The 21,952-nt window shown below is 41.2% G+C and overlaps 2 protein-coding genes and 2 non-coding genes across 4 annotated transcripts in view; 3 read left to right on the top strand and 1 right to left on the bottom strand.

Moving 5' to 3' along the window:
• Positions 1–9,894, bottom strand: part of xpot (exportin, tRNA (nuclear export receptor for tRNAs)) — a 22,224-nt gene extending 12,330 nt beyond the window's left edge. The window contains exons 1-15 of the mRNA XM_050035895.1: positions 9,756–9,894; positions 5,274–5,427; positions 4,478–4,560; positions 4,285–4,341; positions 4,092–4,161; positions 3,658–3,876; positions 3,389–3,573; positions 2,009–2,177; positions 1,455–1,691; positions 1,284–1,322; positions 1,131–1,193; positions 919–1,043; positions 690–834; positions 449–568; positions 269–363 (exon numbers count right to left, since the gene is read on the bottom strand). Of these exons, the coding sequence (XP_049891852.1) occupies positions 269–363; positions 449–568; positions 690–834; positions 919–1,043; positions 1,131–1,193; positions 1,284–1,322; positions 1,455–1,691; positions 2,009–2,177; positions 3,389–3,573; positions 3,658–3,876; positions 4,092–4,161; positions 4,285–4,341; positions 4,478–4,560; positions 5,274–5,360 (1,694 nt within the window). The 5' untranslated portion in view covers positions 5,361–5,427; positions 9,756–9,894. The remainder of the gene's footprint in view (positions 1–268; positions 364–448; positions 569–689; positions 835–918; positions 1,044–1,130; positions 1,194–1,283; positions 1,323–1,454; positions 1,692–2,008; positions 2,178–3,388; positions 3,574–3,657; positions 3,877–4,091; positions 4,162–4,284; positions 4,342–4,477; positions 4,561–5,273; positions 5,428–9,755) is intronic.
• A 1,357-nt stretch (positions 9,895–11,251) lies between these two features.
• On the top strand, positions 11,252–16,004 carry rpl18a (ribosomal protein L18a). Its single transcript, XM_050036378.1, has 5 exons — positions 11,252–11,332; positions 12,415–12,594; positions 14,066–14,195; positions 15,484–15,593; positions 15,858–16,004. Exons 1-5 carry the CDS (start codon positions 11,315–11,317, stop codon positions 15,948–15,950), a joined length of 531 nt encoding a protein of 176 aa, XP_049892335.1. The 5' UTR covers positions 11,252–11,314; the 3' UTR covers positions 15,951–16,004.
• On the top strand, positions 12,198–12,329 carry LOC126385281 (small nucleolar RNA SNORA68). The gene has a single exon (XR_007569415.1). It is a non-coding gene; the product is annotated as a small nucleolar RNA SNORA68 (small nucleolar RNA).
• Positions 13,376–13,507, top strand: LOC126385280 (small nucleolar RNA SNORA68). Its single transcript, XR_007569414.1, has one exon. It is a non-coding gene; the product is annotated as a small nucleolar RNA SNORA68 (small nucleolar RNA).
• Positions 16,005–21,952: the final 5,948 nt, after the last annotated feature.

The raw sequence follows: 21,952 nt of genomic DNA, 5'->3' as shown, positions 1-21,952 counted from the left end.
CCCTACGTCGCCCCGCTCAAAATGGTCGCGCAACGATTACGTCACATCCAGAGCCCGGTAACTTTACAGGAACCTTCCTCCTACTCCGCTCTCTCAGTGGAGACACGGCGGTTGAGAGGGCCGAGCGAGAGGACGTTCCTGTAGTAGTTCCTGCCCCCAAATAGTACCAGGAACTTCTTCAGTGGAAACGGGCCTCTAGAGACAGACAACCATTCACACTCACAGTCACACCACTTAGTGAGTGTGAGACGACTGAAGCTGGACTCACTGCAAAGTCTTGATGAATCTGGAGAAGAGGTAGGCCACTCTGCTGCGGACCTTTGGGCTGTTGTGTCTCAGTCCTCGTTGGTCCAGAAACGCCATCTGACAGTGAACACAACACAGCTTTATACGTGTTCAGTCACACACAGGTGACAGTTACTCTCACAGCACACCTGGAGTCACTCACCAGAACATTGGGGATGTGTTGAGGCTCCACGATGAAGAACTTATCGTATCGGACAACTGTTTCGAAAAACTCCAGAGAGACGGAGCTGTGCTGGTAGCTGCTCACGCCGCAGGACACCAGCTGAGGATCCAATAAGACAAAACTTTTGTTACTGTTTAGTTTTGGCCACATAGCATCTCATAATGTGGTAATGTACAGCTGATAATGAACAGAACATGAATTAATGAGTCGTGTGACTGACCGTCCTCATCATGTCCTGCAGGGCGCTCGTCTTCGCCGTGTCCCCGGAGAAATGAGCGCCGTGAGATGCAGGCAGGGCTTCACCCAGCATGTACAGCAGCCTGATGGCCACCTCCACCTCCATGAACGGAGCCGTCTGCCAGTTCCTGACACACAAAACACCACATTCTTTACCCGCTGGCAACTCTTCTTCCCTTTTAATGAACGAATGAATAGAAGCGTGCTCTCACTGCATGGTGTTGGTGAAGACCCGCCGTACGGCCTCCAGCAGCAGCTCAGGAGACACCTGAGCCAGGCGGTCCAGCAGCATCTTCAGCTGCTTCCTGTACTCCACGAACATCGCCTCGTCTTCGCCCTGACAAACACAATCACAAGATCTGCTGCTGTTTTCATGTCCTCAGAGAAAAACGGACGACAGTCAGCTGCTGAGAATAAAACTCACCTCGTTTTCAAAGTTGTACTCGTCGTCATATGTCAGTTTCTTCATGACGGCCAGCATGACCGCCTGAGGTGGAACAGACAGGAGGATTAATTATTCTAAACCTCAAACAGACGATTAAATATCGGACAGCATCGTTTATAATCAAAGACTCACCTCAACGTTTGCTTTCTGCTGGTCGGTCAGCTGGGGGAGCTACGAAAACAAAACAAAACGTGTTAAACATATTTCTACAAACAACAACAATAACTATTTCAAATATAACTCACAGAGAGCTCAATCTCAGATGACTGGACTAACTAAGGGTGAGTAACACTGCCTCCTCACCTGTTTGAGGACGTGCAGGTATTCGTAGCAGAAGCCGACGATGTTGGCCGAGATGTCGTCGTCCTCGTGCACCAGCAGCTGCAGCAGCAGCGGCACTTTGTTCTCTATGGCCTGCAGCGTCTCCGCGCCGTCCTTCACGTTACCGGACTTGATCAGTTTGGTCCAGCTGAGCACCAGACTCTGACCCATCCCGTTCACCAGCCGCGAGAACTTGGCCAGGAAGTCCACGTCCTCCTCCTGACGGGACGGGAAGAGGGAAATAAACGGCATCAGGAAACGCATGTGACCTCTGGGTGTGAACGTAAACATGTGGCTCTGAAGTAAACCTGGACTCCTTCTGTCTCGTATCTGCATTAAGCTACAAACACAAACTACAAAAACTGTTGTATGAAATGACTCTGTATTAACGCTCCTTTTCACATTATGATGAGAATTCATCATGTCATTCCTCATTATTCCACAACACCAGCTGATCTCATTACCACTTTTCTTCTTCTCTAGTCTTCATGTCACTACCAATATTTGAAATAAAGCGGCGCTCTGACAGGTCGAACCTGTTCCACGTTGAAGAATCCAGCAGACTGCAGGACTTGGCACAGAGACTCCACCAGCTTGGTTTTATCCACAGGGTCCATCCCTTTGTTGACTATTTCAAACAGGCAGTCGCAGGCCTCCTCTCTGAGCTCCTCCACTGACATCTGACTCAGCAGCAGATTCACAAATCTGAGAACACAGAAAACACCACATGACATAAACTGATGTCAGTCAGTCGTTTGTACAGAGAGATTAAATGAAAAGTGAAACATGAGAAACACACATGAAACACCACAATTTAGTTTCCACAGTCGGGCTGTAACACTGTGTTTCCGCCTGACTTTATTCACATGACTTCAGTGTGCAACTTTCTTGTTCCGACTTTGGTACGCATCTTTTATGCTACTGACTCTGTGCAACCTTCTTACACAACCTTCTTTATGCGACTTTATTATTCAATTTTATTTATGCACCTCTTTGTTTCCTTTGTGCAACTTTTTTAATGCAATTTTAGTGCGCAACTGTATTTATGCAAACTAATTACACAACTTTCTGTATCTATCTTTTTAGTGCACAACTTTCTTCGTTAGACTTTAGTACACAACTTTCTTTATGTGACTTTGGTACGCAACTTTCTTTATGTATCTTTTTAGTGCACAAATTTCTTCGTTGGACTTTAGTACACAACTTTCTTTATGCACCCGTTTGGTGCACAACTTCCTTAATGTGACTTTGGTATGCAACTTCCTTTTTGCACCTTTTTAGTGTGCAACATTCTTGATGAGACTACAGTGTGCAACTGTCTTTATATGACTTTATTACTCAGTTTTCTTTATACAACTCTATGGTGCGCAAGTTTCTTTATGCAACTTTTGTACACAAGTATCTTTATGTGATTTTAGTACGTTATTTTCTTTGTCCGACTTCGGTACTCTACTTTCTTTTTGCGACTACAGTGTGCAACTTTCTATATGACACTTAATTACTCAACTTTCTATAGGTGCCTCTTGTGTGCAACTTTCTTTGTGTGATTTTTGTATGAAAGTTTCTTTGTATGACTTTGATTCACATCTTTTAGGCTACTTCCTTTGTGCAACTTCCTTAAAGTAGCTTTAGTACGCTCCTTTCTTCATGTGACTTCATGAAATGATTTAAGTGTAAAATTGTCTTAATAAAAAGTATTTCATACATTGTTACACCTCCATTGGACAAATACAGAAAATCTAGTGTTTCAAAAATGGCCACTGATGCTGGTGGATCTGTTGGGACTATGAAAATGATTTTTCTATCAATCAGGAAGATAATCAATAATCACTTGAATAAATCTTGTGTTGCTGTGTCTGTTTATTAAAATCAACCCCCACAGTTTGTTTCTTGTGTTTCTGACTGAGGTGACTGACCGGTCGTTGGCGATGAGGTTAAGGTCGATCCATGACACGAACGCTCCGACCACCTCCAGACACTGACAGGTGAGCTCTGGGTGGGAGTGCTGGTAGGTCTGCAGGATCTGGAACCAGGACTCCACCAGGCTGGGGATGCACTGCTCCCGCATGCGGTCTTTGATCAAGGTGTTTCTACGAGTCTCCTGAAGGAAAGATTCGGTACGATTAATCAGAAGAGTCTCTCAGCTTAAATTACAACATCTACAAGTATTCAGAGAACATCTTACGTCAGGTAAGTGGAGGATGTCTCTGTCCACCACCTCAGCATCGATGGCCATGAGTGTCCTCAGGTAGATGTCGACACCGTGAGGGTTCAGACCCACCAGGGACAGGATGTCGAAGAAGAATTTGGGCCACAGAGTCAGATACTCCATGACGAAGGTGAGGGCGAAGACCTGGGCGGCCTTGTTCCTGATGAACGGCTTCTCAGGTTGGGCGTTCATCAGCTGCAGTCAACAAAAAGGGACAGAAACACGTCAAAAGCTGGCAGGAGATTCTCATTTTGAGGTATCTTACAAATAATCATATATTTTTATTCAGTTACATTTATTTGGTACAACATTACAGAAGTTTGTAACTGCATATTTGATCATTTCTTTAAAATATATATAATCTTGGTAATGGAAAGAAGTATTTTCCACCACATCGTGTCGTGTCGTACCTGACACTGGAGCCACTTCATCAGAGTCTCTCTGATGAGCTGCTGCTGAACTGCACTCAGTCCAGCATGTCTGCAAAAAACAAAGGATAGTAAGAATGTTGAGATTATTCAGATAAATCACACACGTTTCTGCAGAACAGATCATGAACCAGAGCTTCTTCCTCCTCCTCCTCCTCCTCCTCCTCCTCCTCACCTGAACTTGATCTGATGTTCCAAAACTTGGAAGCAGAAGAACTTCACATGGTCATCACTGAAATAATACACAGATGAAATAGTTTTAACACATCTGAAACTGTACGAGTCAAATCATTCTGTATCGAAGCAGCAAGAATGATTTCAGCTTTACGTATGAATTATAAAGCCTGTGTCGTGGATGTGACACTCACTTGTAAATCCCTTTAGCGAGGGCCTCTGCACAAACCTCCCAGGCGTCCTGAGACTCCTTCAGCTGCTCAAAGTATGCCATGGCCTGAACAAACACACACATCAATAAAACACAGTCATTTCACTGTCAAACCATCATTATATAATCTCTATAATTGCATCAATATTCATCTGCACACACTGTGATGACACACAGCTGGTTGAATATGAGCAAAGTTTCCCTGCTTCCCTTCACTGGTTCCTGTACAGCAGGGTCGCTCTTTGTTTCACTGTTATAATCATTACAAAGCAAAAGCAGCATGTGTATACATTCAGTAGGCTATATCTTCAGTAGCTAGCTAGCTAACCCTACACTGTTCAGGGTTTGGTTTTGGTTTTGGAACAGGGAAGAAACGTATATCTTTTTCCAACCTCTCCAGGTAACGAGTATCATTAATACACGACGTGCCCCAGACGCAACATTTAGCTCCACATCCACAAAACCAGCCTGAAAATGAAGGAAATCTGAAATGATGGAGCACAGCTGTGTTGTTGTTGGACCCTGGTTACATCACTTCAAACAACGGCAGCTAATTATTTAAATATAGTTATCTTTATTAATTTAACACCTTACTGTCCACCATTGTTGTAGTTTGAATTTGTAGTTTGTAGTGAGAACAGACCAAAACTTAGAGAACTTCCAGAGAACTACCATCTATGACCAGATTAACCCTTTCGTGGGCCCCTACTGGCCCTCAGCCTGTGGCTCACTGCTTCAACACAAAGAAATCCAAACAGTGTAATGCAGCAGCGTCCTACCCTCTGCCTGTAGCGGGCGTCGGCGTTCGGGTTGAGCCCCAGCAGGGCCTGCTCGTCCATGATTGCAGCGACAGACTGGCAGGCCATTCGTGGGTTAGCTTTCCTCCAAGGCTGGTTCTCTGCTCTCTGCTGCTGGCAGACAGATTTCTCTCATCTGGGAACAAGACGGGAAAAAAACGGAGGTGAAATATACCGAGAGCATTCATCTCTGCTACGTCTGCTATGCTATATATCATGACAACACAATAATACTTTATTCACAGAGTCTATTTTTCTACCTGTTATGTAACAGCAGGTTTTAATTTCAACCATATTTTAATAATCCCACAGATGTTTACAGTTTCCTTGAATCTGTCTGAATGAGAAAATGTTAGTCTGGGGTAGAGCTGGGGAATTAATCCATCTTTATTTTCACTGTGATTTTGGCTTCCAGTGATTATGAAAACAAGATAATTGAGATTAATAAACAATTATTGCATCCCATTCTCTTCTGCGACGGTGCTTTCCCTTTCTCTTCCAGTGCACCCCTTTCCGTCCTAAAAGCCCAAACTGACTCTACACGAGGCTGCATCATGTTTAGTTCACCTCAAACAAAAATAATGAAAAAAACCCAACCTTTTACCAGAGTAATTTTGTTTAATCATCGTATAATTGTGACTGTGTTTTTACTGTAATCAAGCCGTCCTAGTCGGGGGTGAAACTAGCATGCAGTCTGTGAAAATGTTGGATTTAAATACTGGTTTCACCCTGAACACACGACTTCACTGAACAGCAGGAGAGCAGACACCTGCAGAATCACACCACCACCACTGAAAGTGTAATTCACAGATGAAGAACAGCGACGTGACATCTCATCTGAGGTTTTCAAACTAAGGGAACATTATGTGGTCGAATTAATACCCCAGTTTGTGTATTAACATTACTTCACATCAGTATCTCTAAAAGACAAATACTCAACAATGTCTGAAAAACAGAAAATCATTCAGCAGCACTTACCGCTGTTCTGAGAGTATTTCAAAAATCCTCAAAAAATCTGCTTGTCACCCCGACACAAAACACATTTTTAACCCGTTTCTCAAGTTTGGGACCGTTTGCCCTCCAGGTAACCGCCACCCGACAGTTTAACAGTCAAAACCTGATGGAAAGGTTAAAAATATGTTTCATCGTTCAGTAAACAGAACATTATTTAACCCAGATGGTTAGAGGAGCCTTTGAGGAATCTGGAAATATCTTCAGAGCAGCTGTACGGTGGGTTTAACTTCCTACGAGATGTTTTAAAGACTGCCACAAAAACTAACGCTTTGCTGTGTGACTTAATGCATGAGAGGCTAATTCAACATGATACTAGTGCTGAATAAAGACCAACATTTGCTTACAGTTATTCAAAGAAGAGTGTGATAAGCAGTGGTGGAATGTAACTACGTACATTTACTCAAGTACTTCGCTTAAGTACAAAGTCAAGGATGAGTATTTTCCTGTTTATGCTACTTTAAACTTCTACACCCCGACATCTCAGAGGGAAATATTGTACATTTTCAGAAATTTGAAAATCAAATACTAATTTCTGTTTTTACAGTTAGTGTCTGTGATATATGTCGTAATTTTGGTGATTTTTAAATACAAAATGCATGTTTTCTTTTTAACTGACAACATTTCAAAACTTTTCAAGGACCCTTAATGACAAATGTGTCTCTTGTGCCACTTGCCGGGCGATTTTCAAACATATCAGATTCAAACTCAGTTCAAACACAGGCTGGTTTCAGGTAGTCGGCGTTCATGAAGAGAGAGACGGAGTGTGGTGGGAAAATCAAGAAACACAGGTGATGGTGAGCAAAACATCACAAATCGATGCATGTGTTACATAAGATGGAAGACTATCCATGAAAGGTTACTGTACTAACTTCAGTACACACAAAAAACGTTTCCATGACTTTCAGTACGGGTGGGAATCACCAGAGGATCCACGATACAATATTAACACAATACTTGAGTCACGATACGATATTACTGTGATTTTAAATGTGTTGCGATATGCTGAGTACTGTTGTGATAAATTATATTGCGATTTATTACCTTTTTCCAACTGTAACTTATGTCCCATCTGTTTTATCTAATAAGATAAAAGTTTTCACTTTGTTCATCTCACTTCAGCCATTTTTTTTTTTTTAGCAGCAAACTGTGTCTAGTGGACTAATAAAGCGACTGATGATATTGTTCTAGTTGGCTACCTAAAGTTTAATTTGTATTTGTCATGTTTAAAGGAGCTATATGTAAGAAATCTAAAGCAAATAGTCATAAAATCCTCCTAACATGTCACAGAGACTAAGGAATAATGTTCATATAACATACTGATCTCACTGACAACAATAGTACAGCCAGAATATTCGCATTTAAAAAACATTTTACGGCCTGCAAATCATGTTTATGTTTTGAATTTGTGTTTTGGCCTGTTGCGCCACAGTCAGTAGAGTCTAAGCATCAGTTACAGTTACGACTGAGCTACAATGGCTGACGGTGCGACTAAACCCAAACGACCTCGTTATGATTCCCAAAAACGCCAAGACAAAACTGGAGGCAAAGCGAGGGTCTATATAGGAGATGCTTNTATATAATTAAAAAAAACGATACTCGACACTGTGTGACGATACAATATTGCCACACAAAAATATCGCGATACTAAGCTGTATCAAATTTTTTCCCCCTCACCCCTAACTTTCAGAGATTTTTACTAATTCCATGACCAGCTCAGTGGCCTAGTGGTAGAGTGTCCGCCCTGAGACTGGGAGGTCGTGGGTTCGATCCCCGGCCGGGTCATACCAAAGACTATAAAAATGGGACCCATTGCCTCCCTGCCTGGCACTCAGCGTCAGGGGTTGGAATTGGGGGGTTAGATCACCACCGCTGCTGCTCACCGCTCCCTCAGGGGATGGGTCAAATGCAGAGAACACATTTCACACACTCAGGTGTGTGACAATCAGTGGAACTTTACTTTACTTTTACTTTTTCCAGGCCTGAAAAATGTGATTGTAAAATTCCATGACTTTTCCTGGTTTTACATGGCTGTGTGAACCCTGGCTGTAAAATAAATACATAATATAACAGTTTAAATGTGCATACCTCCCCTAATCCCAAATTAAAAACATAAGTCGCTCGCCAATGCTTAAAAGATTATATGACAGGGCACTCGGTGGCTTAGTAGGTAGAGGAGGCGTCCCTATACGGAGGCAATGTCCTTACCGCAGCGACCGTGGTTCGATTCCAGCCTGTGGCCCTTAACTGCATGTCATCACCTCTTTTTCTCCCCCCTTTATGCTTAGACTGTCCCATCTAATAAAAGCAAAAAGCCAAAATATATCTATAAAATATATTAATATATGTATTAGACACGCCTTTCTCACCTGTGCACACACATCTTGATTTCTCCACAACTGTCTTTAAGACTTTTTACACACACTTCAATCATAAAAACTGGGTAACATTTAAATTATAATGTGGTATTTGTTCAAACCCCCAAAACCCGTCTGTTTAGATTCCTTTAAAGGCCTTGGGTCAAAAATAATTCTGTATTTCTGAGGCAGTTTTCATACCATAAAACTTATATTGCTGTATCCCTTGGAAGGTTTTGAATGCAGGACTTTTATTTGTACTGGAGTATTTCCACAGTGTGGTACTTCAGTACAGGCTCTACATACTTCTTCCACCCCTGGAGATAAGTCAATGAAGTGTCAGGTGGACAACATGGCTGCTGTGACCTGGTTGCGTGACACAAAGTGTCATCCAGGTGAGCTGACTGACATGGATGGAGTGAGCTGGCACTGGTTTGTGTTGATGCCACAAATGCCTCCAACATGACGAGTCACCACTGACAGCTGCTGTTTCCTTTCACCTGCATCACAGTGCGTGTGAACAGAGGATGGAGAGGAGGAAGAAAACATCCTGACAGCTCATCTTCATCCCATGATGCAACACAGCGTCAATACTTTGAGCCTCCATGTCACATTTATCACGTCAACAGCATTAATAAAAAGACACGAGCTGAACATTTAAGCGGTTAAATGGCGACATGTATGACCTGGGCTGTGGGTGACAGTCCGACCACTCCTCAAAAAGTTCCCACCGCAGTGCTACATGCTAACAACTTCACTCCCATACAAAATAGCTGACTGCTGCTAACTCAAGCTAGCGTTAGCATGCTAGCTCCTGAGCTCGCCTGTCTGCTGGTGTAATCCTGACACTTTAACAAGCATTAAAACCAAAGTCAACACCGGGAAGCGTTCACCAACCTTCACACGGACAGTGTGGGATAAATAAAAGCAGTTAAAACGTGTTTTTTCTTTCTCCTTGTTTAGCACGCTCCGGTAACGTTACCTCAATCACATCATCGCTGCGAAAATCTCACGATGACAAACTCCGCTGACGTTAGCCGTTTTTTATAAAGCTATAAACGCGACAAAAACAAACAGCACATTATCAAAAACTCACTTTAATGAAAACTTAATCGGGCAACGTTTCCTCCTCCCCCGTCAACTCATCGCGGAGCAGCAGAGAATCATCCAGAAATCAGTTGCATGTCGGCCGGACTCACACGATAGAAGCAGCGGTGCGGCGTGTCCACTCCGTTAACATCCGGGTCACACACACCGGAAGTTATTCATACGTCGGCGTAAAAATATAAATATTAATTATGAAAATATGACATTTTATATAACAACCCCAGTTATGTTATAAGTGTTATCTACGGTGCTATTCACGTTATTTATGCCATATCCATGACGACAAATATTTGCTATTCTTAAACTGCTAACGTTAGCTCACTAGAGGCTGAAGTTAGTTTCTGATTCGTCGTAAAATTAAAGGAACATTTCTAAGACTAATAATGTTACTCCTCTTTAAAGTTGAGAAATTGGTGCTATACATTGAAGTAGAAGCCTTAATACAATTTTAAAATCCTTAAACCACTCCTTAGACACACACTGCACTGTACCCATTTAATATTTATTCCTTTGGACTCTTTGTACTAGTTTAACATCTACATGACACATGACCTGTTCAGCTGTGTTTTGGATTACACCCTCTCATATATAAAGTGCAATAAAAAGAAAATACAACAAGCTAAAACATAAACAATAAAGATTATCAAAACCAAATGTACACATTGCCGGAAATGTTATAAGGTTAATACTACTTTTATAAATATAACTGGTTGACAATAAGGTACAAATTAAAATTTGAAAATAAAAACAGTATGTAACAGTCCTTGTTTATTTTTTCCAGTCTTAGTACAGAGTAGTTGGCCTTTTATTTTCAGCTGTATTTCTATTTATGTGTAAATACATTCAAGAGCAACTTGCACTTGCAAAATCCTTGCACGTGTTTTCATACTTTGCTTATAAAGTCGACTCTGATTCTGGTAAAACAGTGAAACGGGAAAACATTTTTTTTTTTGCATGCTGCTTACAATCAAATTTGTAAACAATATAAACTCGTCAAAACCAATTGTTAACCTATTGCTTGGCCCTTTAAAAAAAAATAAACAAATGACATGAAAATGATAAAATTGTGTACTCTTCCAAAACGGATTCTCATTCAAACAAAATAACAAGGTAGATATATAGAGAGAGACATATCTATTTGTTTGAATGAATGTATGTGTATTTATTTTTACATTTGCTGCTTGTTTCTTTGCATTGAAAATGGACAATATACAAACTTTTGTATTTTACCTTTTCACACTGAATGTATTAAAACGTTGTTAAAAATACAATTATACAATTTATACAATTATATAAAATATAAATAATAAAATAAATAAATGACACAGCTACATAAGTAATTCTGTGTTTTTTTATCATTATAGAATAAATAATAACATAATTATGGACATAACACTGTCCCGTTGTAAACGAATCTGAAACCATCTTCATGATGTCAGCCGCCCTGTAACCGGAAGTCCCTCCTCCTCGCGGCCCTCCGTCGATTTGACGTGCGCAGTCTCCGCCCTACTGCTTCCTCTTTTACTGTGGCAGCGAGCGAGAGACACCATGAAGGCGTCTGGCACCGTACGTAAAACCATTTATTTACCGATACCTGCTTATAACAAACGGGCTGTTTGAGCCGATGTCGCTGTATAACGTCATGTTTGTCTGATTTATGTACTAACGTTCTCAAAATGTCCAACCTAAAGCGATATTTTAGTGATTTCGTGCCGGTGCGTTTTGCGGCTACAACATGGCGTCCGCTTCACCATGTGGACAGCGGTGGCATGAAATGTGACGGCTCCAGAGCCCTGCATGATGTCTTACATGTTCACTGACTGTAAAAGACAAGTCGAAACTCCCTGAAATTCTTAACTATACTCGTATTTACTCCAAACTGTCCGTTAAACGTAGCGCGCGATGAGTCATTAGCCTGGACGTTTAGCTAACTTTGCCGTAATGAAAGCTAACATTAGCTAGCTGCTAAGTGTGTTTCCCGGTGCCGTGTGTTTTAACATGGGACAACTGGCTAGTTATACTGAGATGCTTCCTTTTTAATACCGTTTATTTTAAGCATTTAAAGCTGAAAAGCACCTTAACGCTGGTCTATGTGCAGGCTAGTTTGGTAGGGATGCTAGTTTTTGCAGAAGGCTTGGCGTTGCTAACATGCTTAGACATGTAAAACCTTCACTCGTGTAAAGTAAATGTCACAGATCAAAGATGTATAGTAGAGAGTGCGAAACGTGTGCACCTTTCGCGAGACTTGATTAAACAGTTGCTGAACTTACGATAAAACAAAAGTTAATTCTCTTGTAGAGTGTATCTTATTTATATTTTTCAACACGTATGGTAGCATAAGAAAAGAAGGAAAGACATGTCAGAAGTGTTGTCGTTTAACTTTTTAAAAATAACTTTTCACTTACTCCATACAGGAGTTTAATGTCACCAGTCTGCACCCAAACCCAAAGGCCATATCCTGTCAGTGGTATGATTTTGTCTGGTGTGCAAACAGCAAACTGATCCTTGTCGCCTTTCTCTGTTGCTGCAGTGCCTTTGAAAGTGAATTCAAGGGTCAACAGATCATCTCTGAACGCCTCCGTTATGTTTACTTGTGTATGCTTTCATGTGATGTACTCGCATCCTAACACACTGTTCTCTGATTACAGCTTAGGGAGTACAAAGTCGTTGGGCGTTTGCTGCCCTCTGCCAAGAACCCAGCCCCTCCTCTGTACCGCATGAGGATCTTCGCGCCCAACCATGTCGTCGCCAAGTCCCGCTTCTGGTACTTTGTCTCCCAGCTGAGGAAGATGAAGAAGGCATCTGGAGAGACAGTCTACTGTGGCCTGGTAGGTCTCTGAACCACACAGACGTCAGGCCTGTACTGGTGGTCAAATCTTACCAGTTTTTAACCCTGCTGTTTGAAGCATCACCTGATAATTCTTCGGTCTCCAGCGTGAATCTTTGCAGCCTTGCTCACGATCAGGTATCAGTGTAGACATCTCAGCACAGGAGTCATTGGAATCATTGTTATAAAAGGTAACATGTAGGGATTTTGTGGCGCTATAAAGTCTTACTTTTACAATGGCAGTGACAAATGAAGTGTATTTAACGTGCATCAGTCACATTGTGCTGTCCGCACTGACGCCGTCTCAGACACCAGAGCATCTGTAGTCTTTATGAAGACACATTTATGACGAGGTTGTATTCTGTTTCTCTGAGTTAAGTCTGTCATTGCTCAATTAGAAATTCTGCCAGACTGAACTCAGGTTTGTTCTTGAAGGCTTAAGTTCCTCATCGCCTGTCTTACTTCAGTTTATAAATGAAAATAATTCAAACTTGATCTTCAAAGTGTAAAATTATCAACATACTTACACATGTTTAAAGTTACCAAATGTCACATTTAGAGCAAAAAGTACATACTGACAAGCATGTGCACTTTATGAATGAAAAGAGATTGTGAAATAAGTCACTTTACTTCCTGTTGAAACAAAGTGAACTCCCTCATGGAGGAGAGTTCATCTGTTCGATATGAACATATTTTAGACACGCAAATGTATACGCAACAGAAATGTAACAGTCAGTCTCCTAAATCCACCGAGGATTGTAACGTCACTCCTGTTTCACCAGTCTGCACCCAAACCCAAAGGCCATATCCTGTCAGTGGTATGATTTTGTCTGGTGTGCAAACAGCAAACTGATCCTTGTCGCCTTTCTCTGACGCTGCAGTGTCTTTGAAAGTGAATTCAGGGGTCAACAAATAATGTCTTTGCAAATAACGTCATTAACTTTTATGTGACAAGACCAGTTTCCAACTCCCTGGACAAAGTTGCTTCCTCTTTTTCGGACTTGCTCACCCAAACACGACCTGTTCAGGTAGAAAAATTCATGCTGGCATCACTCATTCAGAAATAATTCGTCAGACTGAACTTTGTCTGGAGGCTCAGGGATTGTTCTTTAAGGATTAAATTGGCTGTTTATTGGGAACATGATGCCACCAAAAACGTTTGAGTCCTCTACTACCTTTTGACTTTCATATGCTACATAAAAATATACACAGTCTCTTGGTCTTCTCAGTGTCATCATATCAAAATTGGTGCCAAGACTACGTGGTCAAAGTTGTGTGAGGATTCATTTGTTGCCCATGCTTACATTTTTTTTTTTTGTTCTGGCAGTGGACAGTCACTTTTTAGGAACCCACAGATACACAGAGGACATGACATCCTACATCCCATCTGCTGCACTACAATTTGGTGCCCTATCTTTCTGTGTACTTTGAATAATGACTGACGTCCTGCTGTTGTTGTTGAACGTGTTCAGGTCCACGAGAAAACCCCTCTGAAGGTGAAGAACTTTGGTATCTGGCTGCGTTATGACTCTCGTAGCGGCACCCACAACATGTACAGAGAGTACAGGGACCTGACCACCTCTGGAGCCGTCACTCAGTGCTGTGAGTATTCACACACACACTCACACACACCATCAAACACAGATTTACTGCAGGTAGTGGGAGAGAAACGGGTCATCTGACCAGGTAGAGACAACAGAGCAAAGCAGCATCAGTTTGAGCAGAATCGAGGTGTATGATTTTTAAAGAGAAACTGATATAAATGTCAGCTGATCAGGGGTCTGTGAAGTCATCTCCAGGGGCGATACTGTTTCTTGATTCAGTATTTGGTCACTGTGCTGAAATTTAAACTTAACTTGGATCAATTTGGCTGTTGTAAACGAGTCTGGGCAAGAAATTTTAGAGTTAATGAAACCACATTTCACTCCACGACCTGATTTAAGTCACGCCACCATTTAGATTTTTAGACATTTTCAGTTCATACAGGGCTTCCTCTGAGCCTTTGAAAATACAGAAACAAGTGTGAGCCTGTGCAGTTTCCTGTGTGGCTTCATCCTGATGTGCAGAGAGGTTAATATTCTAACGCGCTAACAAAAATGCACGTGTTAAGGAAGCACTGCGCATATGACTGCATAGAGACTTGGATGATGCTGCACCAGTTGTGTGTGAGTTTGTAAGCGTATGTTCTGATGTAGTTTTGCCGTTAAACGCAGACCCCTGTGCATTAAGCATGTTTGCAATTTTTGGATTCTTCGTTCACTTTGGAGACACGCCACATTTCAGCAGTTAACTTTGTCTTTTTCATGAATTCAGGGTAACGTGGTGAGCAGTTATTTTGCTGGTCAAGTATTCTTTTAAGCTTCACTAAACAAAACACAGAGCAGAAGAAGCTTAACATAGACATAAAATAATCTGTGTAAATATTTGGTGAAAGCACCAATAGCCAACACTACAATGTCGTTGCGATATTGTCAGTGATGTATGTGGTATCAAATATTGTGATATGATTTTCTCCACATCACCCAGCCCCAATTTCACTAATAAATATCACACTCTGTCTGTCGACTGTTTGAGCTTCACTAAAGCTAATTTGAGAATTTTAGCCATTTCTCAGACACAATCAGCTGAAAGACGAGTCTGTGCTGTGGATTTGTCCCTTTACTTATTTTTCTGGCACTTTATTGATTGTTTAACTAAAAATATATTAAAGCATTCGTTGGAGCTTTAGCTATTTGTCCTCCAATTAATTCAAAACTAAGACTGAAACAGGACACAGCTGTTAATGAAAGTGCCTGGTCGTCATGGTAACTGTACGTGTCGACGGCTGGTTTTCCACGTTGATTTGAAGGTCCAGTTGTGTTGAAGTGTCTCGTGTCTTTCTGTCCATCAGACCGTGACATGGGAGCTCGCCACCGTGCTCGCGCCCACTCCATCCAGATCATGAAGGTCCAGGTCATCCCTGCTAACAAGTGTCGCAGACCTGCCATCAAGCAGTTCCACGTGAGTCTCCTCCTGTCTTCATATGAACCTGTCTGTGTGGGTGCGTGGTCAGCGGGTCTCTCTCTGGACTGCCTCCATGTTTGTCAGCTCCAGTTTAAAAACCCGCCAGACAAAAAGCCAGATTCCTCTTCCAGATTTCCAGCTTCCATCTTCAAACCTGGCGGTTCTGAAACTGGCAACAGATTTATAACAGGAAGTTTACTGTTTGGTTACATGTGTGTTGTCTGAAACTGATCAGTATGTCGTCTCTGATTGTTCCTGCAGGACTCCAAGATCAAGTTCCCTCTGCCTCACAGGGTTCTGCGTCGCCAGCACAAACCCCGCTTCACCACCAAGAGACCAAACACCTTCTACTAAAAGCATTTTTTCATTTTGTGCGGGAAAAAATAAAAATAATCTAATTGAAACAAAGCTGCCTCATTTTTTATGATCTTCCTCCTCGTTACATACACACATTTAAAATACATTTATTGAACCTACATCGTCCTAATAAGATTCATTAGATTAACATTAATAGACACTGTGTGATGATATTCTTCAGCAGGCCCTTTTTCACAGCACACGTTTTAAACTTGTCACAGTAGGAAAATCACACGAGTATTTATTAACATTAATGGCGGCTCAGTGAAGCAGCATGAACAGCACCAAGAGAAGCAGCTAAATGGAGTTCAGCCATCGTTAATTTCATCACACACCTGTGAGAGTCAAAATGAGTTCTGTGAAAAAGCCCTGTTTAATCTGGAAACCTGTTTTCCACCAGAAATCAAATATGGAAATTAAAATGGTCTTATTGTCATCTTAAATGTGTTGCTTTAGCAAGAAAAAAAACAACTTCCTGTGCAAAAGGGATCAATATAAATGCAGGTTTTATCACTATGGTGTCTTCATCAACTTTAATTTCACCCTTTACCTCTGCACTGGCCAAATATGTGTATTTGTGATTTTAGTTGTGTTAAATTCAGGTTTGAAAGTAGTAGCTGTAGTTTTCAGGTATATTAGTGGTCACCAGTTAAATTAACAGTCATCAGAAGTGATCTATGCGCTCAGATGTTGGTCAACCACTGTACAAAAAAGTTAAGCTCCACTTACTTTGAAAGACTACATACTCATTTACATTTGTTTTAGATACCTGTAATAATAATAATCCAAAATTCAATGGAGAAATAACACTGGCTTTTTGTTGAATGAACCCGGGAGATGCTACCTGCAAATGAATGTCATCCCTGCACCACTCCGTTTAAGCTGTTGAGAAATGAATTAAATAAATAAATAAAAAAAAAATAAAAAAATGCATTTAAGAGTTTACAATTAAAAAATTTAAATAGGTAAATAAATAAATAAATAAGGGAATCAATACAAAAGCAAATTAAAACAAATATAAATGTTTGTCACATCATATCAACTGATCAATATTAACGTTTATTTTTAAAATATTATATTTGGTACATTTAATTGCATAAGTATATTTTGGCAGCTTCTAATCTCCATACAACCTGACCTTTGACCTCTCTGTAGGGATCAATGCCAAGCCATGGGGTGAACAAACTGGGAGACCAAACTGGGGGTAATGGGGTCCAACCAGAAGTGATAATTATGGCAATGTTTGTTTTTATGATTACGATTGCATGTGCTGATGATGTCAGACAGCAGTGTGTGGTTGTCTGTTGTAGCATTTATTTATTTATTTATTTACTAAATCAATTTATTGGTGAGAGGAGGAGCGTTTGAGCGCATTTGATTATGTGACCCTCTGAATATAAGATTACCACCTTGACAGGGATATCATTTGTGTTCACCCAAACTGTGCTGCTGCTCTTGCACCATCTGTCCACATGATGGCAGCATTCTCCAACACATGAAGGTGGAGCAGCATATGGAGAAAACAAAGTTCACACAGGTGACACCATTTAGTTCAGTGAGTGGTGTCGAAGCATCCCATCAGCCTCAGCTGTGCTCTGTTACCTGCTGATTAGCACATGGTGTAAGATGGTGAACATTATACCTGCCACACATGTAGACATGGAATCATTACAGCTGCAGCATCAGATATGAAGATGTTTTAGATGTTTTTATCAGTGTCTGGAGGAGTTTTGCTGAAGCAAGGATCAAAACAAACCATGTATATGGCAAAATGTCACAGTACACCAAACTAGCTGCTTAAAAAAGTTTCTATGTCGCTATCAAACAATAATCCCAAAGTACCGTTAATGATACACCAAACATTGAATCAAATTTAAGGTGTTTTATGCAATCGCCAGAGGTCTCCTGATTTGTCCACCAATTAAAAAAACCCCACACATTTTAAATTGTGAAATAATCGATCAGTGGATGAACAGACAGTTATTGGGAACTAATCTGATGATCAGTTTAGTGAAATCAACCTCCAGAGCCGTGACTTTTTGGACGGACAAGGAGACACAGTTCATGCTGTGTCAGAGTGAAATATTTTAAAATACATGGCTAACTTGTTTGTCCATTGTTTGGTCTGTGAGGTAATAGATCAACCTGAAAAAGGTCCAGTACTATCAAGCTGAAAGGGGGCATATCTCCACCTATCGTAGAGGAGTCGGACATACTTAAGTCAAAAAATCAGTTCCCTACAATTAAATGACCTATTCGAGCTGTAGCTGTAGCTCCACTTAACTGTGCATGGAAATGTAGTGAGTGACCTTAACCTTTCTAATCAGTTCAAGTCCAAGTGGACGTTTGTGCCAAATTTTAGGAATTTCCCTCAAGATGTTCTGCGATACCACGTCCAAGAGAATGAGACGGATGCAAAGTCACGGTGACGTTGACCTCTGACCACTATTTCTAATCAGCTCATCCTTGGGTCCAAGTGGACGTTTGTGCCAAATTTGAAGGAAATCCCTCAGCGTTCATGGGATATCATGTTCACAAAGCTGACACAAAAGATCTCACATTGAAACTCCCTCTAGGTGTTTTAGAGATATCACGTTCATGAGAATGAGATGAATGTAAGGTAACAGTGACTTTGACCTGAGGTGCTCTTGAGATATTGTGTTCATGAAAATGAGATGGAGGGGTTGACCTTCAACCACTAAATTCTAATTAGTTCATCTTTGAGTCCTAGTGGACGTTTGTGCCAAATTTGAAGAAAATCCCTCAGCATTCATGGGATATCATGTTCACAAAGATAACACAAAAGAGGTCACATTGACCTTGACTTTTGACCTTTGACCCCCAAATTCTAATTCATTCATTCTTGATTCAAAGTGTACGTTTGTGCCAAATTTGAGGAAACTCCCGCTAGGTGTTTTAGAGATATCACGTTCATGAGAATGAGATGGATGTAAGGTAACAGTGACTTTGACCTGAGGTGCTCTTGAGATATTGTGTTCATGAAAATGAGATGGAGGGGGTCAATGTTACCTTGATCTTCAACCACTAAATTCTAATTAGTTCATCTTTGAGTACTAGTGGACGTTTGTGCCAAATTTAAAGAAATTCCTAGAAGATGTTCTTCAGATATTGTGTTCACAAGAATGAGACAGACGCAAGGTCACAGTGGCGTTGAACTCTGACCTCCAAGATCTAGTCAGTTCATCCGTCAGTCCATGTGGACGTTTGGGCTAAATTTGAAGAAATTCCCTCAAAGTGTTCTTGAGATATTGCATTTACGAGAATGAGACAAACGGACAGACCAACAACCTGAAAACGTTATGTTCCTGGCCATGACTATCGCCAGCGCGAAGGCATATATGCCAAATATTAGATGGTTCCATCTTTAAAGATGTGATAATTTGCCGCTTTAGTCTGAACATAATTCATTAAATCTCTCTGAAACAAAACATCTGAAGATATCAACATGAGCATTTTTCACTATTTTCTGATGTTTTATATTGAATATTAAAGTAATTGTTGGTTGCAGACCTAAACTGGAGTGCTGCTACATGATGAGTTTAAAAGCAGATTTTAGTATCGAGCTGCACCGACATGTATCAAAGGTGGCGTATAAATAAAGTTATGAGTTGGATTCTGCCCAACTGTGCCAACATGTTTTCTTACCTGCAGTTTTCAGTTAAAAAGTGGAAGCTTGTTATAGTAATGCTGTCAGGCGACATGCTGGGAAGCAGACTGGAGTTACAGTAGAGGAGCTGGAGGTACTGGGAGTTAACTGGGTGTGTGTGGACTGGAGGAGACGGAGCAGTGGGTGGCTGCAGCAAAAGACCTCACTCAGTGATGGAAAACATTCTTTTCAATGAGTCACAGTCATAAACATGTAAAATCATTACAAATACATGAAGTCTGAGCTGACTTCACTGCTCGGTATGTGAGGCTCACTCCAAAGCAAACAGCAGAAAAATGGGACTCAAACTGGTGATTCTGATGGTTAATTAAATTCTAATATACAGCCGCATGTTTATGAGCCGGATCCAACTATTAGCGCTCGCTTAGCTGCAACTTTTTCCATTATTTGTGAGCAGCTCTTTAAAGAGCACTTCTGACAGGAAACAGGTTACAGCTTCAGAAATCAATTCCATACAAAGAAGCTCAGTATACACTGCGGCGATTTTATTGTGGGAATTAAAAGAAATACGTTTAAGCGTTCTCAGGGTTTTCTGACTCCACAGAAAGTTAAAGTTAGTGCTTCCCAGTGGAGCTCATTGTGAGCGCCGTATCGCCAACAAGTCAGAGGCCGTTAAATATAACTGGCTGCCCGGCATTAAATGTTTGAAATACTGTAGGCGTCCCTCTGTGAAAGAAATATGTTTCATGAGGTACACAAAGCCACACAGAAATGAACACTCTGCTTTAAAGCTTTTGAGGATGTTTGAGAAAATGTTGAATAATAACCTCCTGCTGTGACAGAGTAAAGACTTGATCCGTCTCTGATGGACGTTTGGTGCCGCAGAAATCAAAACAAACCAAAAAAATCTATGTTGAGATCATCAGAGCGAACAAAAACACTGGTTAAACTGGTTAATGATTTCTAAAATTATTTTATATATTTTCATAACACATTTGTGAAACCAGCATCTTAAGCTTTTGACCACCAATTCTAATCACTTCATCCTTGACTCAAAGTGGACGTTTGTGCCAAATTTGAAGAAATTCTCTCTACCTGTACGAGAGATATCGTTTTCACGAGAATGAGACAGATGTAAAGTCACAGTGACTTTAACCTCCGACCACCATAATCTAATCAGTTCATCTTTAAGTCCAAGAAGACGTTTGTGCCAAATTTTGAGAAATTTCCTTCAAGATGTTCTGAGATACCGCGTTCAAAAGAATGAGACAAACACAAAGTCTCAGTTACCTTGACTTTTGACCTTTGACCACCAAAATCAGATGAGTCCATCCTTGACTCAAAGTGGACGTTTGTGCCAAATTTGAAGAAATTCCCGCTATGTGTTCTAGAGATACAGATGTACGGTCAGGCCAGGTATATCCCCACACCTTTTACTGCACTACATTTAACTTTAGTTACTTTATGGATTAAAATTTAATATCGTCATCTTAGCCTCGTTAGCCACCAAGCTAATGAGCTAACTAACAGTGCGCAGGAGCGTATGTTCCCAGGATTCTATGCTTACTAGCTCAATGTCCTCTTAATATGACACATTAAAGAGACTTTTCAAACGGTTTTATGTTCTCAGCAATTTTTGTTCCAGGTTAAATGTTCAAGGCATTTTCCCCAGGTTAAGAGCCTAATATGTCAAGATCGCTCACCTACAGCTTCGGCTTCTGGTATACTCCTTCAAACCTTTGCGGACAAGACAATTCTCTTGACATCAGACATTGATCTCTGTGGCTTGATTTTTACCATTCAAACTGCATTCGTCAACCTGTCTTTGTTCCTTCTGGATGACCACCCCCGCCCTGAAACCTTGGGTCCTGACATTCATGTAGATGCCACTTGACACACACCACCCACTCAAACACCATTGCAGACTAACTACACTCCCTCATGGCACTGGCACTCTCAAATGGCAGTTGTTTCGCTAGCAGGACAGTGCTCCACACCACATGGGAAAAACCTGCTCAGGAATGGCCTTAGGAACATGACAAAGAGCTCAAGGCGTCAACCTGGCCTCCGAATTCCCCAGATCCCAATCTGATCATGCTTCCGTGGGATGTTCCAGTACCCCACCTCACAGCCCACAGGACTCAAATGAACTGCTGCTAACCTCTGGAGCCAGAAACCACAGGACGTCCCCCATGTCCACGCCTCGACAGATCAGTGGCCCCACCGTGGATTTGACTCGGCTCTGACCTGTCAACATATGGACACGGGACTTCTGGGGTACCGGCATGTCCCATGGATGCTTGATCTGATTGGGATCTGAGAAGTTTGAGGTCTTTGTCACATTCCTCTGGGGAGTGTAGTTGGTCTGCAA

The sequence above is a fragment of the Epinephelus moara genome, chromosome 23, assembly GCF_006386435.1.
Source record: "Epinephelus moara isolate mb chromosome 23, YSFRI_EMoa_1.0, whole genome shotgun sequence".
Lineage (NCBI taxonomy): Eukaryota > Metazoa > Chordata > Actinopteri > Perciformes > Serranidae > Epinephelus > Epinephelus moara.
This window is presented reverse-complemented; position numbering and strand designations above follow the sequence as displayed.